Below are 17,989 nucleotides of genomic sequence, written 5' to 3' on the forward strand. Positions count from 1 at the left end.
TCTGGATAAGTGTGAGGTGACATACTTGGGTAGGACAAACAAGGCACGGGAATACACAATGAATGGTAGGACTCTGGGAAGTACCGAGGATCAGAGGGACCTTGGTGCGCATGTCCACCAGTCCCTTCAGGTAATGGGACAGGTAGATAAGGTGGTTAAGAAGGCATATGGGATACTTGCCTTTATTAGTCGAGGCGTCGAATATAAGAGCAGGGAGATTATGGTGGAACTGTATAAGACGCTGGTTAGGCCACAGCTACAGTATTGTGTGCAGTTCTGGAATCCGCATTATAGGAAGGATGTGATTGCGTTAGAGAAAGTGCAGAGGAGATTTACCAAGATATTGCCTGGGCTGGAGTTATGAGGAGAGATTGGATAGACTGGGGTTATTTTCCCTGGAGCAGAGGAGGCTGAGGGGGGGACCTGATTGAGGTGTATAAGATTATGAGTGGCATGGATAGGGTAGACAGGAAGGAACTTTTCCCCTTGGTGGAGGGATCAATAACTAGGGGGCACAGATTTAAGGTAAGGGGCGGGAGGTTTAGAGAGGATGTGTGGAAGAATTTTTCCACCCAGAGGGTGGTGGGACTCTGGAACTCATTGTTTGAAAAGGTGGTAAAGGCAGAATCATCTCATAACATTTAAGAAGTATTTGGATGTGCTCTTGCAATGCCATGGCATACAAGGCTATGGGCCTAGTGCTGGCAAATAGAATTAGAATGATTAGGTACTTGTTTGACCGGTGCAGATTCGATGGGCCGAAGCGTCTTTTTCTGTGCTGTAGACCTCTATAACTCTATGACTTCTGGTGGTTTGATTGTGCTGCCTTGGACCTCGGTGAATGTCATTTACACTGATCTCAGTGTCAGAAAATTGGACTAGATACATGCTACTTTTTTCAAATTCATTTATGGGATGTGGACATCACTAGCTGGGCCAGCATTTATTGCCCATCCCTAGTTGCTCTTGAGAAGGTGGTAGTGAGCTGCCTTCTTGAACATGTGTAGTCCATGTGGTGTAGGTACACCCACAGTGCTGTTAGGGAGGGAGTTCCAGGATTTTGACCCAGCGACAGTGAAGGAATGGAGGTGAGTTACTCACTGCAGGATTCCTAGCCTCTAACCTGCTCTCATAGCCACAGTATTTATATGGTTAGTCCATTTCAGCTTCTGGTCAATGTTAACTCCCAGGATGTTGATAGTGGGGGATTCAGTGATGGTTATGCCATTGAACATCAAGGGGCAATGGTTAGATTCTCTCTTGTTGGAGGTGGTCATTGCTTGGCACTTGTGTGGCAAGAATTTTACTTGCCACTAGTGAGCCCAAGCCTGGATATTATCCAAGTCTTTCTGCATTTGGACATGGACTGCTTCAGTGTACAAGGAGTCGCAAATGATGCTGGACATTGTGCAATCATTAGTGAACATCTCCACTTCAGGCCTTATGACAGAAAGGAGGTCATTGATGAAGTAGCTGAAGATGGTTGGGTCTAGGACACTACCCTGAGAAACTCCTGCAGTGATGTCCTGGAGCTGAGCTAATTGACCTCCAACAAGCACAACCATCTTCTTTTGTGTTAGGTATGACTCCAACCAGTGGAGTGTTTTCCCCCTGATTCCCATTGACTCCAGTTTTTCTGGGGCTCTTTGATGCCACGCTCAGTCAAATGCTGCCTTGATGTCAAGGGCAGTCACTCTCACCTCACCTCGGGAGTTCAGTTCTTTTGTCCATGTTTGAACCAAGGCTGTAATGAGGTCAGAAGCTGAGTGACCCTGGCAGAACCCAAACTGAGTGTCAGTGAGCAGGTTGTTGCTAAGCAAGTGCCGCTTGATAGCACCGTTGATGACCCCTTCCTTTACTTTATCCGGATGCTCACCCTAGAATTGTTACATTGTTTTATCTCTGGTGTAACTCAGTGATTAGCAGTGCAACCCAACCTACCACCTCCCACACATAAGCCAGCACACATCACCCCTACACCTCAGCACTACCCAACCCATCCTCCTAATGCATCCTCCTTTTTTCTCAATGAGAGCTTTATCCTTAATGAATCAAAAATTATTTTCATTACATCTAAAGAAATTTACCTTGTGCTTGAAGATCCTGTTACACAAAGCAATGCATTTTAAGGCTCTGGTGTATATTGGGATCTACTTATCTGTCCAGACTTAGTTATGATGACCTTGGTTTGAGACTGCCATAGGCTGATTGCTAGGCTTGAAGTTTTGACATGCCTTGCACTCCCTCATCATCTACTTGATGTCTTTGTGGATTCCTGGCCAATGTACCATCTCTCTGGCAAATCTTCTGCTTTGGTCAATTTCCATGTGCGCCTGGTACAACAGTTGGAGGATATCAGTTCTCATTGACCCTGGGACAATTTGCTTTCCCTTGAAGATAACTCCTTGAGACACCCTGAGTTCATCTCTATAAGGCCAAAATAGTCCTATAGCCTCTGGAACATCTTGGAAGGACTTTGACCATCACTGTCTTCCATATTTGATGCAATATAGTATCATTGGATGTTTCCTGTTGCAGCACTTCATACTTATATTGCCGAAATGCATTAGAATGACATGCAGAACATTTTCTATTTCAGTATTCCTGAGATCTGCTTGCAGACCCAAGGAGATATCTGCAGCTTTTGATGGGATAGGTAAATGGCTTAGAATATCAGATGTGACCATGCAACGACCTGGTTTGTAGCATATGGCACAATCGTAGCCTTGTATTTTGACCAGGTCCTGTAATCTTGGCCAAAACAAAAACAGAATTACCCGGAAAAACTCAGCAGGTCTGGCTGCATCGGCGGAGAAGAAAAGAGTTGACGTTTCGAGTCCTCATGACCCTTCGACAGAACTTGATTTCGAGTCCAAGAAAGAGTTGAAATATAAGCTGGTTTAAGGTGTGTGTGTGGGGGGCGGAGAGAGAGAGAGAGAAGTGGAGGGGGTTGGTGTGGTTGTAGGGACAAACAAGGAATTGAAAGAAGCAGATCATCAAAAGATGTCACCAACAATAGAACAAAAGAACACATAGGTGTTAAAGTTGGTGATATTATCTAAACGAATGTGCTAATTAAGAATGGATGGTAGGGCACTCAAGGTATAGCTCTAGTGGGGGTGGGGAGAGCATAAAAGATTTTAAAATATTTAAAATAATGGAAATAGGTGGAAAAGAAAAATCTATATAATTTATTGGAAAAAAAACAAAAGGAAGGGGGAAGCAGAAAGGGGGTGGGGATGGGGGAGGGAGCTCAAGACCTAAAGTTGTTGAATTCAATATTCTATCTTGGCTTTGCTGGATCATTTTCAGTGGCTTATGGTCGATTTCCACTTCTTCCCAGATAAGTAAGTGAGGAATCACCGGACGTTGAAGACCAGTCCTAGTGTTTTAGGCCCAATATTTGAGTAATTAGCTTGGAAAAACTCTTGGAGACAAAAGTAATAGGTTTCCCTATCTGGAGATGGCTCACTCCAAATCTTTTTTGGGATGTATTAACCTCAAATGTTGCTTCTTCAGTTGGGTTGCGAAACTGAAGAGTTGACGGTCCTTTGATCAATGACTTTTTTAAGTCATCAAGTATGTGTTGGTGATCCTCTTGCCAAACAAGAGGTACTACTTTCTTTAGAAATTCACCAAGAGATGAGGCCCCCTGTGAAAAATGAGGTAAAAGTAAATTAAACAAAGGAAGGCAATGTTGCAGATCATTTTTCTCTTGAGCAGGGGGCACTACATTTGACATCTAGCTTGCTAGGGTCAGGAGGGATTCTGTGTCTAGATAGATGGATCCAAAAAAGTTGATTTGTGCTACATTACTGTTGCATTTTGACTGTTAAACACAAAACCTTCTCAACATGCAGCTTCCATCAGAAGGTGCAGATTCTGATCGTGCTCCTATTTTGTTGTGCCAACAACAGTGATGCCATCTGCTATGCAGACGCATCCTGGGATGTCACATGTGACCCTGTCCATATGTTGCTGGAAAATACCTCGACTTATGGAAAGCCCATGTGGTAACCTTTGGAAGCACTATCTCCCAAAAGGAGTATGGAACGTTGTTAACTCCTGGGGCGTCTTTTCCAAATGCACGAACCAGTAGCCATTTTTAGCAACAAGTTTAGAAAAAAAATTACCGTTGGCAGACTTGGGGTTCAGCTCCTCAAACATGGGAATTTTATGAGGGCATTGTTTTAGAGCTGAATTCAGAGGGCTTGGGTCTAAACAGATATGTATAGAACCATCCTTTTTGACAATGTACATGATGGAGCTACACCAGTTGGTGTGGCGTTTGATTTTTCATACTAGGTCAACTCTCTCCATCCCTTTCAGTTCAGCTTTCATCTTGTTCTGGATGTGCATGCTGCACTGACATGGCGCATTGATGGACAGAGTATCATCTGTCTATAGACGCAATACTGCATCACTCTCGGATCCTCCAATTCTATCGAACCTATCCAAGGATAAGGATGTTAGGTTGGCTACTGAGGTGATCAAGGGTGTCCTTGCATTCTGCTGCCTTCATCATTGAGTTGTTGAAGCTGTGGATGGTAACCAGTGTTAGGTCTTAGCATGCCATTTGGGCTGGCAATCGCTGGACCTGTGACATCCACAATATAAAATATCTGGGGTGAGCAGGTGAGTTGTTTAGAATCACAGTATTATCACAGTGCAGAAGGAGGCCATTTAGCCCTTCATGTCTGCACCGTTTCTCCAAATGACAATTCATCAAGTGCCATTCCCCGCCTTCTCCCTGTAACCCTGCACATTCTTTCCTTTCAGATAACAGTCTAATTCCCATTTAAATGCTTCGAGTGAATATGCTGCTACCACACTCTCAGGAATTGTATTCCAGGCTTTAATCACTCGCTGCAAGAAAAAGTTTTGCCTCATGTCGTCTTTGTTTCTTTTGCCTGTTACTTTAAATCTGTGTCCGCTCATTCCTGGTCCTTTCACAAGTGGGAACAGTTTCTCCCTATCTGTTCTGTCTGGACTCCTCATGATTTTGAGTACCTCTATCAAATCTCCTCTCAGGCTTTTCTTCTCCTCGGAAAACTTTCTCAACTTCTCTAATCTCTTCATCACTGAAGTTCCTCATTACTGGAACCATTCTCAGGCATCTTTTCTGCACTCTCCCCAATACCTTGTCATTCTCCCTAAAGTGTGGTGCTCATATCTGGAAACAATACTCCAGCTGTGCCAAACTAGTGGCTGACACAAGCTCAACATAACCTCCTTGCTCTTGTATTCTATATCCTTGTTGTGGAACATCAAAAAGACATTCAACATAGAGTCAACTGCAGGTAGATTCAGCAACTGTTCTTCATTTAATACAAGTGTGAACACATGGAAAATGCTCTTTCAGAAAGCTCTCAAAGGCAATTTGAAGTTACACAGTTTCTCTTGGTTATATATAGCATCTTTGAGATAACTCATCATTAACTCACAATATTCTTATCTTGTACGTCTGATTGTTATATCCTTAATTACAAATGGTTTTACAACATAAACACAGAATGACATTTTCGGAGTTCCAGAGGAATTTGTAAAACAATTACAGAATGACCTGACCTTTAGCACAGAAGATGTTCACAGTTCATTCCAAATCATAAAGTTTGCTTAACTACCCTGATATTTTGCTGCTGTGCCTAGTCATCTGCATATCTTGACCCTGAGGTTAAGCTATCAGTTTATTACAGTATAACTCATAGCCCATCCATCAACTTATTTTATCCTGACCCAAAGGTCACATTCATTTAGCTTTCATGGACTGATCCATAGGCTCGTCATTAAATTCCGGGCCTGGCCAAAAGGTCATATTCATTCTAGCTTTATTTCTGAACTTCAACCACTTTTTAAAGCTTACATCCACAACTTGGCCAAGCCTGTAATCCCATGATGCATCCTGTTCAGTTCCCCCTTTTGACCCTTGGCTACTAACCCCCAAGATGGACAACTAGCACTATCCTGTGCTCCTTGCCCCATCACTGCTGGCCAAGGGGTTAGTTTCACACAGTTGTACTTTCTACATTACATCTAGTATATTCTGTTTCTCCCCAGGCTTGTGCAGTGCGTTGGTTACTACTTCAGCAATGGCTCGGTTCTGGTGTCACTGGCACCAGGTACCACATTCGATCTTAAGTCCATTCGTAATTAGCGGATGTACTACCAGCAGTATATGAGGGGTAATTCAGATACAAGGATGAATACCCACCTCAATACCCCAGTCCCAAATTGCCCACCATCACAGTACATCCTCCATTTCGGTTTTCACATCCTTTTCCAGTTGCTTGACTTCCTGTTGAATTCGGTGATACTGCTTCATTGCTGCCCGGGGGCCCCCTTTCGCAATTCCAGTAGATGTTCCATCAACTTCGGGATTTGCTTCCCATCTCCCCCTTGGGAAGCAGGGAACTCGCTGAGTCCTCCTTCAAATCATTGGTTATATCCACCTGCTACTTATGAGGAGGCCAGATGTGGTTTATTGCCAAATGTCCAATGTTGTTTGGGCCCAGGGATGAAAGCAGGAACTTGAGTTGATTACTGGGCAGAGGATGTTACTGTACTGGTATTGAGGCCCGAAGATGGTCATGCAGTATCTCCACGGTATGCCACCTGTGTAGGTTCGTGGCAGGTGCTAGAAATTTCAAAGGTACAGTTCAGGGTGGTGTTAAAACTGCAGGTACTCTCATCCCCATCCATACAGGATATGGTCAGACAACATTATTCCCTTTATCCCCATGCCTAACCAGCGAGATTCCTGCAAAGAGGGGTCCCCTCTGGGTTGCATATTTGGATACGCGGTAGCACTTTAGGCAATTGCCATCTCTTATGATCCCGATATCTTCTACCTCATGTGCAGAGGGGTCCCCTGGGAGTTCTAGCCAGGTAGATTCTGTTCTTGACCTCTCTCTCCCTAGCACTGCAATGCTCTCCTTAGTCATTGCTGTCACACATTTCCTGCCCTGTCTTCCCTGAATACCTTGCATCCGTGAATATCTAACATCCAGTCCTGCCCTTCTTTCCACTTGGTCTCTGTTATAGCCAAATCATATTTCCATATGTCAACCTGCACCTGCAACTGAGCAATCTTATTTATTCACATATATGTGTTTATTTACATGCATGCATGTTAACCCTGATTTAGACTTTATTACTTTCTCCCTTACTCTGACCCCACCTAAAAACTTACTACTCCCTTCTCTTGTGCTATGTCTCCCTCCCAGTATTCTGTGCACCTTGGTATGCCTCTCTGATATTTCTTCCTGTTTCCCACATGCCTGCCAAGTTAGGTTAAATTGTCCCCAATAGCGCCAGCAAATTGCACCACAAGGAACTCAGTCCCGGTTTTATTCGGATGCAACTCGCCTGGCCTGTACAGGTCCCCTCTCCCCAAAGCCAATCCTACTGTACCACAAATCTAAAGCCCTCCCCCCTTCATTATCTTTCCAGGCACACGTTCATCTGCTTTATCCTCCTATTTCTATATTTACTTGCGCGTGGTACGGGGAGTAACCTGAGATTACCACTTTTGAGGTCCTGCTTGCTAGTTTACTACCTAGCTCCCTAACTTCTGACCCCAGGACCACATCCCCCTTTCTACCTGTGTTATTTGTACCAATGTAGACCATGATTGCTAGGGGTTCACCACCCCACCTCAGGGTGCTCTGCCGATGTAGAGACATTGAAGTGCAATGGATCCGAGGGATGGGATCTCTGTGCCATTGCATGTAGCAAGTTTGGCAGTAGTTGGTTGAGCCATCACTTGCCACTTCTGTGGGTACAAACAGTATGCAAACTGAAAGGGCGTTTGCCCCTACTCCTACAGGCTATGTGTAATTTGTTGTCATAATAGCCAATGCAGGAGAGTCTAGTAAGCAATGCAGGGCATACGGCCTCACACATGCACTCAGAAGTTGCCCAGCTTTCAATGATGTATGCAAGGCATGTAGCACCAGAGGACGCTAGAAGCACCAATATTGAAAACAAAGGCCGGAACCCGTGGTTTTGCATATAGGTTATGCATCCTTGGGCATATAATCTGTATGGTGGCAAAAACTTCTGATGGTACTCCCATACCAGTATGTTCTTTGCTATTCACTGTATGGAAAGTCTGCTCACTTCTGGTATCGATGTTCTGGTCATGCTCATCATCTAGTCATATAGCTTGGCTAGTCATTTTGTGGATCTTGTTTTGGTGATGTTTGATATTTGTTGGAATATTGTACCCGCCTGGCTTCTGGCTGTGGCTTCTCATGATATTGAACCATGTATTCTGGCCTTTGTTTTATGCATTGGTACTTCCAGGGTCCTCTGGTGCCACATGCTTTGCATACATCATCAAAACCTGGGCAATTTCTGAGGCTGCATGCCCTGCATTGCTTACCAAACTCACCCGCATTGGCTATTATGCCAATGGGGGACAAATTGCACATAGCCTGTAGATTCTGTCTACTTAGTAGTATGGCTTCATGCTGTCCGCTTTGTAGTAGCGCTTCCACACCGTAACCTTTGAGTTGGTCCAAGAGGCCTTTATGGAATGCTTCTATGGGGGTAGATGGCATCAAGAGTTCTATTATTCTGTCAACTAGCTCTGCTGTTGTAAAGTTGCAATCACGCCCTTTGGGCAGAATTTTCCGTTTGTCGGGCGGGCAGGCCTGACCCAATTGCGGACGGGGGCGGAGCCGATTGTGGGCAGGCCAATTAAGGCCCGCTCGGCATGACATCGGCGGAAAGCGCTATGCAGTTCCTGTGTGGGCTGGGGGGGATTCCTTAAAATTGAGAGTGTGCTCTTTCACGCATGAGCCTAAGTGCAGCCTCAGGGAGAGTGCCTCCACTTTTAAAACTGTTAAAAATAGAGAAAAGAAAAATCCCTTACATGTCCCCTCATGTGACAATGTCACATGTGTTGGGACATGCTCCTAATGTACAGAACAAGTTCACTACAATTTTTAAAACCCTGCATGAAACCTCATCCCGCCCATAGATGAGGTTTCTTGTTTTTTCTAGTTGCCGCCGGGGCTCCTGGCCTGCCCGACAACCTTAAGGTTGGACGGGCAGGTCCTTTAATTGCTTAATTGACCCTGTCAATGGCCTCAAGTGGCCATTGACAGGGCGGCAGGCCCGCAGCTGATTTTGCTGCACCCCCGCCTTCCTGAAAATTTAAATGGGGCGCGGTGACATCGGGGGTTCCGCCCAACGTCATCCCGCGTCATTTTACGCGTCGGCGAGCGGGCCCCGCCCCCTGCTCACCAATGGTAAAATTCTGCCCTTTGTTTCTGCACCGGCTTATAAATTGATCAATCATCTCCATCGGCTGTTGTCTGAAATACGTGAATTCCACACAGCTTATTTGGAAATTGAGCTTCACTTTGAACTGGTTTTTGAGTTGTGACCATATTTTGTCTGAATCTTTGAGGCCTGATAGATGTGAAGTATTCAATCTGTGGATGGCTGAATTGCCCGTAGCAATTTTAAACTTTATGCCTTGTTTATCTAGTTCAGAAGTACCCAAGTCCAGAAAGCAGAGTTCTATGTGTTGTCTGAAGTCAGAGAGGAGGGCTGCTGCCTTTCAACAGAGTGTTGGAAATTTTGTGATCATCCTGCGGCCTTTTTGCAGGATTAGCAGGATTATTAGTAACAGAAACAAATGTTCAGGCTCGCACAGTCCTTCAGGACTTGATTTCTTGCAGCTCCCTGACTTGCAGTACCTTAACTAGCCACAATTTGCTGGTTGACTGCAATGGTGGTACTATTGTGCCATTGCTGCTTTCCCGGGCTTTGCTCATGAAGCTATGACTTTGACGCAGAAAAATAGACTCTCGGCTTAAAAATGATAATGTAATGGTGGAAATGTTTTTTTTTAACCGCCTTCTAAAAGCTACTGGCAGCTGGATGTACTCTTGTTTCTTGGCCCAGGCTTGAGTATTTAATGGCCCCCTCCCCCCACACCCCGACCTCCTGAAGAAATGACCTGCAGCAGTAATGGATTGTCCCATCGGTGGAGTTGTGCTTAATGCTACAAACCCTGGAGATGGCTACTTAGTAGCCGTTCCTGCATAAACGTTCTCAGCAGGTAGACTCAGACTACTCATGGTCTCCCAGGTCAGTGATCTTACCGGGGCCCGACACCCGCTTGCTGGTGCAAGGTTTGGTGTCCCAGAACAGGAGCGCTGTGTGCAGGATTCCTTCAGTAGTGCGGAATCAATTACACACTTCAAAGCTGTGGATGCTTGACAGATGTTTCACTTCCACATCTGTTCTTGTGTTATATGTTAAAGGGTTGAGGGTTGTATGTTTTTCAGTCAAATCTTCAAAAATCACAGGCTACCACCACTGCCACCCTTTAATGTAATGAAATGGCCCAATATGCTTCACAGGAGCATTGTATATCAAGGCTGGACACCGAGCTACATAAGATGATATAAGGGCATATGGCCAAAAGCTTGGCCAATGAGGCAGGTTTTAATGAGTGTCCTAAAAGAGGAAAGTAGAGAGGCTGAGAGGTTTAGGGAGGGAATTCCAGAGTTTAAGGCAAGGCAGCTGAGGGCACAGCCACCAATGGTGAAGCAATTAAAATCTCGGATGCTCAAGAGGCCAGAATTAGAGAAACACAGGTACCTTGGAGGTCTGTGGGGCTAAAGGAGATTAACGAGATAGAGTGGGGCAAGGCCATGAGGGGATTTGAAAACAAGGAGGAGAATTTTAAAATGAGGTGTTGCATGCCTGGAACTCAATCTAGTTTCGGGCTATTTGTCACTTTCAAACACTAAGGCCCAGAACCACTTCTTCACTGGTGCTGAACCTAAAGTTTCGTTGGTCTGTTTGCTCGGTTATGCACCAAACCAGACATTGAATGACTGTTAAAGTTTTTTAATTCATGTGCATCATTAGCAAAGCTTGTGTTTGAGAAGGCCAGATCAGAAAACATTTTATGATGGGCAGTCAAATTACATTTCTTTAAAACCGTATTTAAGGTCACATCTAAAAATGTTGAACTGATTTAAAGAAAACTGAATGTCAAAATGGCCACTCTCTCCCCTTATCCAGTTCCATCTACAAAGCTTGCCCGTGAAAGCAACCTCTGGAAAGTCAACTGTGGAAGCCATTGCAGCTGCTGAGACAGTCCTGCAGTTCCAAATCTTCACTTCAGAAAATGCAACATCTCTCCTTCAAAACAATAGGCTTACATCGAAACAACAGAGACTGAACTTTATTCAATGTTTTTAAGTATTGTTTTTAAAATCATCTGTAATTAATCTTTGTTTGTGTGTGTGTGTGTGTGTGTGTGTGTGTGTGTGTGTTTGTGTTAGTGGCAGTTTCCTTAATAACTTACAGAGCAAGAGTGTAAAATAAACTAACCTTTCCTTTTAAGCACCAAAGGTTTTGCTCCTGGGTTATTTTAAATTGACTCACTCACTCCAAGGCTAGGAAAACGTAGACACTCACACACAAATATATTGATCATGAGCAACTTCGAGGAAACACCTTAAAACTGTCTGTGACGCATGAATTGAGAGTTATATTTTGGTCTATCAAGCTTTTTTCTCCTGTAATGTGTATGCATCCATGTCCACCTGCCTCAACCCCATCCCCCCAACCCACATTTAATTTTGTAGGAAATAATTTTGCATAAAATTATCTTAGATTACCACAAGTGATAACGTTTCTGTAGGTTCCACAGAAAAGGTGTTGCATTTTCCTCACTAACATGAGTCCCATGCCAATGGGTTTCTTAATTTATTCTTCTTCTTTGCAGCTGGATCTGCCTTCTTGAACCCGGAAGGTGACTCTGGAACTGAAGCTGATAATGAACCCCAGCTGACATTTTACACTGACCCTTCCCGCAGCAGACGCCGTAGCAGAGGTACGATAGCAAACTTACGTTGCTTTTTGGCATTGCGCTAGCATTTTGGCATTGAAGTTTCAATGGTATGAAAATCAACTTAGCTGAGTGCAAAGTGATGTGAACCTTTTCCTGGAGGCATTCTTGTGAATCGACTACATTTCTATTCACCTAAAATTAGCTCAGAGGTGTCATATTTACAAAGATTCATTTCAAGTCAAGGGCACAAGGGAAATATTAAATACCAGGACCAGATATGAGTAAATATCAAAAGCTAGGGTTCAACATTGATAAAACATGAAATGTCATCAGGATAGGGTCAGTTGCAAGACACTTATCAAACAGCAGCCATGGTACATGTGTGGAAAATGTGTGGTACCGCTAGAGCCAAAACAGACTTAGAAAAATATCAAACTGAAGACAGCCCAAGTTTAGTCCCAGCACCGGAAAAGTATCAAACACCAGAACAGCCAGGGCCAAACATGGAGAGTATATAAAAGTATAATACCGCAGATCCTGGAATTCTGAAATAAAAACAGAATGTGCTGGAAATACACAGCAGGTCTGGCAGCCCCTGTGGAGAAAGAAACATAGCTAATGTTTCGAGTTCAAAATGACTCTTCTTCAGGTATTAATGGCTAGCAAAACCACAGCCAGTCAGGAACCAGGAAACTACTGCATAATAATTAGATATGGTACAAATATTAAATGCCAGCAGGTTCAGAACTAAACCTGGGGGACCTCTCAGAGTACCCACATAGGGATAGATATTGAACAACAGAAGCTTCATATAATATTTATAACAGAAACATAGCGTGCCTATTGCAAAATATATTTTTGTTTTAATTTCATGAACATGACTTTCATAGTCAAGACTAAATGACACAGGAGAAGGTTCCCTTTGTGATATTATCAGAACTATTGTACAATATTGTTATAACTCAGATAGCCAGGCAGTGAAGGATAGAATACTGGAGCCTAATCTTTATACACTCACAAGCATTTATTTTCAGAGTCACACATTTTATGCTGTACAACTCCAGCTAAGAACCAGCTATAAGCCTGTTCTGATATATATAAGCAAAGGTGAGTTTCCATCTAATGTGCATTGCATAAATACAATTAACCACTCAATTGATATACAATTAACAGGACCGGTGCACGGGCATCAAGCATCCTAGGCAAACCTTCAGATTGCCCCCACCATCCTCACCACCCTCCACACAAACACAATTAAAAATGAAAACTGTGCATTTGCATGAATAAATACTCTGCATTTATAATTACAGATTTATTTTACATGGAAAAAGAGAATATCATGACAATGACTGTACATTCTCATTATTCTACACTTTTCACAGGATATGTACGAGAAGAGATGCGTTTTATAATGTGTAATATGGCTCACATGGTTTAATATTATTTGTTCCTGCAACAGTTGCTAGATGATTTTCAGTGCACTTTACACAATCAATAGTCATTACGATAGAGTGGCATGATTAAATTACATTCTTTGATATTATTTATCGGTGCGCAATTTGGAATAGTCATGTAAACTTACACATTTGTAAGACTGTCGCATAAACAGAATGAGGAATATAATATGAAATTTTGGGAAAGAGTGCAACGTAAATTCATGGAAATTTACACGCATGTCAATATAAGAACATAGGACCTAGGAGCAGGAGTCGGCCCTTCGAGCCTGCTCTGCCATTTGAGAAAATCATGGCTGATCTGGTTGTAGTCTCAACTCCAATTTCCTGTCTGCCCCCAACCACCCCCCCACCGCATCCCCCCCCCACCCCCCCCCCCCCACCCCCATAACCCTTGACTCCTTTGTCTATCAAAAATGTATCCAACTCGGGAAATGTGAATATTTACCAGTGGATCTATGGGATTTTCATTCCCACTGCTGAAGCTTGTTTCTTTACTTATGTAGTTTTCAGGGGTGAGAGTGGCTGAAGACAAAAAGGGCTGAAAATTGCTTGTGATGTGGAATCAAGTACATATTGGTCCAGAACTTCCAATCTCTGGACAGTTGTACCCCCGGGGTACCCCAGAAGATGCGCTGGGGAACCCTGGAGGTCCCTATGCAGTGACTGCATTGCAATTGCCCGAGAAGTTTAAACTTCCGATGGGCAATTACCCTGCACTGGGAACCATCTGATACACTGATTTAAATTGGAGCTGTCGGATGGTTCAGCCTCGCTTAGCAGAATATTGCCCAGGAAAAGTTAGAAGAATTAAAACCACTTCTAACTCCTGGGTAACCATACTATTTATCCCCACCACCCCACCCCCGATCCGCCACTGGACTCCCAACTACCCGCCTAACCACCTCCACACCCTCCGACCACCCAATGCCCTCAGATCAGCCCCCCGCCCCCGACTACATCCCACCTCCTGACCACTTGACAGGACACCCACCCATCCCCCAGACTACCGCCCCACTCTGGCTACAGTGCCACCCCCAACCCTCCCCGCCCCAACCCCCAGTGATGACCCTACCCCCTCACCTGCTTACCTTACACACTTTCCTTCTCAAAGCGACTGAGACCCAAAAACTTATTGCTTTATGGCAGCTAATGTCATTAAAAAGGGGGCATGGCTTCCTTTCCCTTGACACTGCTGCCCTGCACTGGGAAGACTCAGGATCCAGCTGCGCTGCACATTTCTTCCACATCCGGGTCAGAAGACCAGGAAAGAAATGTGCAGCTCCATACTAAGGTAAGTAAAAAGGAGCAGAGTGGCAATCTGACTATGACTGCCACTGCACGGAATTTCTGGCCCAATTTAGCACAAAATGGCAAAGCCACTGCAACATGAAGAGCTCGAAATTATAGCACTTTTTATGTTCTGTAATGAAATCCAAATGCTTCTGGGCCACTTAAATTGGGTGAAATGATTAGACTTCAAGTGAGTAGAAACATTACTATTGACTTTGTTGGCCTTCTATTATCATCAAGGCTGTGGACCAATGCATTTGTATAAAATCATCGCAGTGTCCTCAGCATTTCAACATGTCAGCTTTTCATGCAGTTAGTGCATGCGATATGGGATGAAGTCCATACTAACAATAGAACATGAATTTACTGGTTTATGTACATCATAGGCAGGGAAGCTTCAATAAGGCAGCAAGGTCTCACCACCCATAAGCTAAGGTTGCCATCTGAAAGTCTCTGTTCATCACCTATGAAGAAAAGGTGAGCCAGTCCCAGTTATTCAAAGCAGTTAACATGAGGATTTCAGGGTCCATTCATGCTTAGTTCCTTGATGGTTTCTCTCAAATTTGGATTCTAAATATAATTCCCAATTTACAATAATAAACTAAGATAAAATTTATCTCAAAATTCAACTACTTGACACAATGAAACAGAAATCAGGCAGGCGTAAGAAGCAGTTTATGTAACTAATAACACGCCAAATGAAGTTCTGCATTTTGATAATTTTCTTCTCATTTATCATTACTTCCCCAGCCACCAGCACCACAGGTTTATTTACTTAAAGGTAGCAGTCAAAACCCTGAAGGCCTAGCAACCTGTCCACTAGTCTCACAAGTCAGTAAGTTCCCAGGTTCAATTGCTTATCTCTGCTGAACTGACTGATCTTGACCGATTCAGTGGAACTATACTGCAGCCAAGAACCAACACTTTCAAGTTTCAGCTTGATACAACACTGAAATGAGGGTAACCATATTTCTCAAACAGTATATCACCCCTCACTTACAATTTTAAATATCACTAGGTCTTCATAGTCCTATGTTCAAAAGGTTGTGCTTGGAATCTTCTTAAATCGAGAGAAGGGTCCCAAGGTGTTGCCATGGCAATCTTGTGCCAGTTTCCCACTCTTGAACACAGAGAGCCCTGCACATCCAGAGCAACAGCTGGCCTGGTACAGACATCCACCACCACCCTACTCTGGGTTTCGGCCCACCTCTTGCCTCCTCTTCTTTCTTACTCAGCTTCTTGCCTTCGGCGTTATGGAAGAAGTTGAAGGGGTTGGACTGGTTGTCAAGCATCTGTTCAAACTCATAGATGATGGCACAGTGAAAAGTGTCCTGCATGCTGACAAGTAGGACCAGCCAGAATAACTGCTCCTCAATCTCCAATGATACTTCCACCCTTGCTGCTCTTCCAATCATAGATTCTGTCTCCGGAGGAGCAGCAAGATTGGAAGAGAGAGAGGTTGTGATTGGAGGAGTTGGAGAATTCAGCATGGGAGAGACAGAATCCGTGATTGGAGGTGCAACCGTGTCTTTCCTGTGTTCGCTACACCTCCAATCACTGATCTGCCGTCAGTTCCCACTCTCAGCAACTGTCAGTTTAACTGACAGTTAACAATCTTTAATAAAAAAGCTGAGAGTTACTGAAAGCGGGGAAGACATGATAGTTTCAATAATTTTTTTAAAGCCTGCTGGAAAACCACAAAGTTGCCCAAAGGTAGGAGGCAGCAGTTCCCATTTGCAATAACAATCAGTGAAACTGACAGTTCCAATTTTTTTTTTTAAAGCTGGTCCTTTGGGTCTGCAGGTCAGAAAGGGAGATACGCCTGGCAGACTTCCAAAACCCCAATGTCAAAAATCTGCCATTTGATGGAAATTTCTCATCCCTGAGTTTCATGAATTTTGTATTTTGCCAAAAAAAAATTACTATTTTTGCTACCTGGCAATTTTTTTTCCCACTCTAGGTAGCTGCCCAGTTTGTCTAGTGGCTGCACCAGCACTGATAATCCATGCATAAAAAATAACTTAAAAATTGAAAAGCAGAAGGAGCAAAGATAAAGCTTAGCTGAAAAAGACAATTTCAATTGGATAAAATTGGAACTAGCCCTGATAAAATTAACAAATAAAGCACTGCACAGACAGCGGGAAACATCTGAATGGAAAATGATTATGGTCTACAAGATTTATTCACACAAGTGCTAATATCAGTACAGCAAAAGCTGGAGTTCCTTTGTTGAGAAGAAATAAACAGTTATAATAGACTTAAAAAATAAAAGCTTTAAGCCTACTGCTGAATCTTTCTTTCAATGAAATTAATTTCAGCTTCCTTTTAATATCAGGACCTATAATCATCCTTTTACTCTTCATTGAATCTATAGCATTCATCGGCATTGCTGACACATAAGTTTCGAAGGGAGTCCCAATATTGCATGAAGGTGGAAGACTTGAGTTAGTAACAAAGTGGAATAACTCCATCACTGAGTCCACTACCTATTTATTGCTGCATTTAAAGACCCTTGAGGATCACGAGTGCAGGCTATGGCGATTAATCAAACTCTTCTTGGAGGTAGAATTCCCAAAATCCACAATGCAGAACTACAAACATGGACTAATCTGGGCCAACAATCATTCTTTAATCTTGTTTGATCTTCTATCTTTGTGGATAGAGGTACAGTACTCAAGTCTAAATGCTTCATCTTCACTTTTTCAAAGTGCATATTTTACTCCTATATGTTAAATTTGCTTTTGTTCTTTCATATTCATCTACTTAATTAGTCCAGGCTATTTTGAATTTTATCAGTCTCCCTCAAGTTTGTCACAAAGCTACATAGTTTGATGTTATCTGTAGATTGTCTAACATTATAAGAAGTGTCATTTTCCATGCCCTTTAAACAAATGACTACTGACAATCTAAATATTCTATATCTACTGATTCCCAAGTTAACCAATTAACTCATCATCTTAAAGAAGTCCAACATATTTGTAAGACACAATGGCCTAGATCTTTCAAACAGGATTGGAAATCCTACCCCCAACTCTCATCAGACATCCTTACCTCCCTCTGATTTTTCTGACCAATCTTTTTATGGAGGATCCTTTGCATCTGACCCAGTGCAGCAAAACTCATAGGGAGAAGTGCAGAAAAATCACATAGAAGCCATGCCCCCTTTTTACGGTATGAGCTGCCATATTCTGGTAAGTAAAGAATTTTGATGTAAAAAAGCTGTTTTGAAAACAGCTATGGAGAGAAGGTAGGAGCATAAGGTATGTGGTTAAGGGGGTAGGGTGAGTCTGGTAAATGGATAAAGTAAGTGGGTAAGGGGGTAGGGAGGGTAAGGGGGCAGGATGGGTGAAGTAAGTGGGTAAAGGGATAGGGTGGGTGCTGTTAATAGTATGTTAATTATATTGTTATGATACAGAGGTGA

At 43.2% G+C, this 17,989-nt stretch overlaps 1 protein-coding gene across 1 annotated transcript in view; it reads left to right on the forward strand.

Annotated features, from left to right (window-relative positions):
• Nucleotides 1-17,989, forward strand: part of astn1 (astrotactin 1) — a 2,752,121-nt gene that overhangs the window by 1,035,034 nt on the left and 1,699,098 nt on the right. Inside the window, exons 6-7 of the mRNA XM_041207794.1 lie at nt 11,756-11,863; nt 17,877-17,879. Coding sequence (XP_041063728.1) covers nt 11,756-11,863; nt 17,877-17,879 — 111 coding nt within the window. The remainder of the gene's footprint in view (nt 1-11,755; nt 11,864-17,876; nt 17,880-17,989) is intronic.

Source organism: Carcharodon carcharias, chromosome 16 (assembly GCF_017639515.1).
Source record: "Carcharodon carcharias isolate sCarCar2 chromosome 16, sCarCar2.pri, whole genome shotgun sequence".
Classification (NCBI taxonomy): domain Eukaryota; kingdom Metazoa; phylum Chordata; class Chondrichthyes; order Lamniformes; family Lamnidae; genus Carcharodon; species Carcharodon carcharias.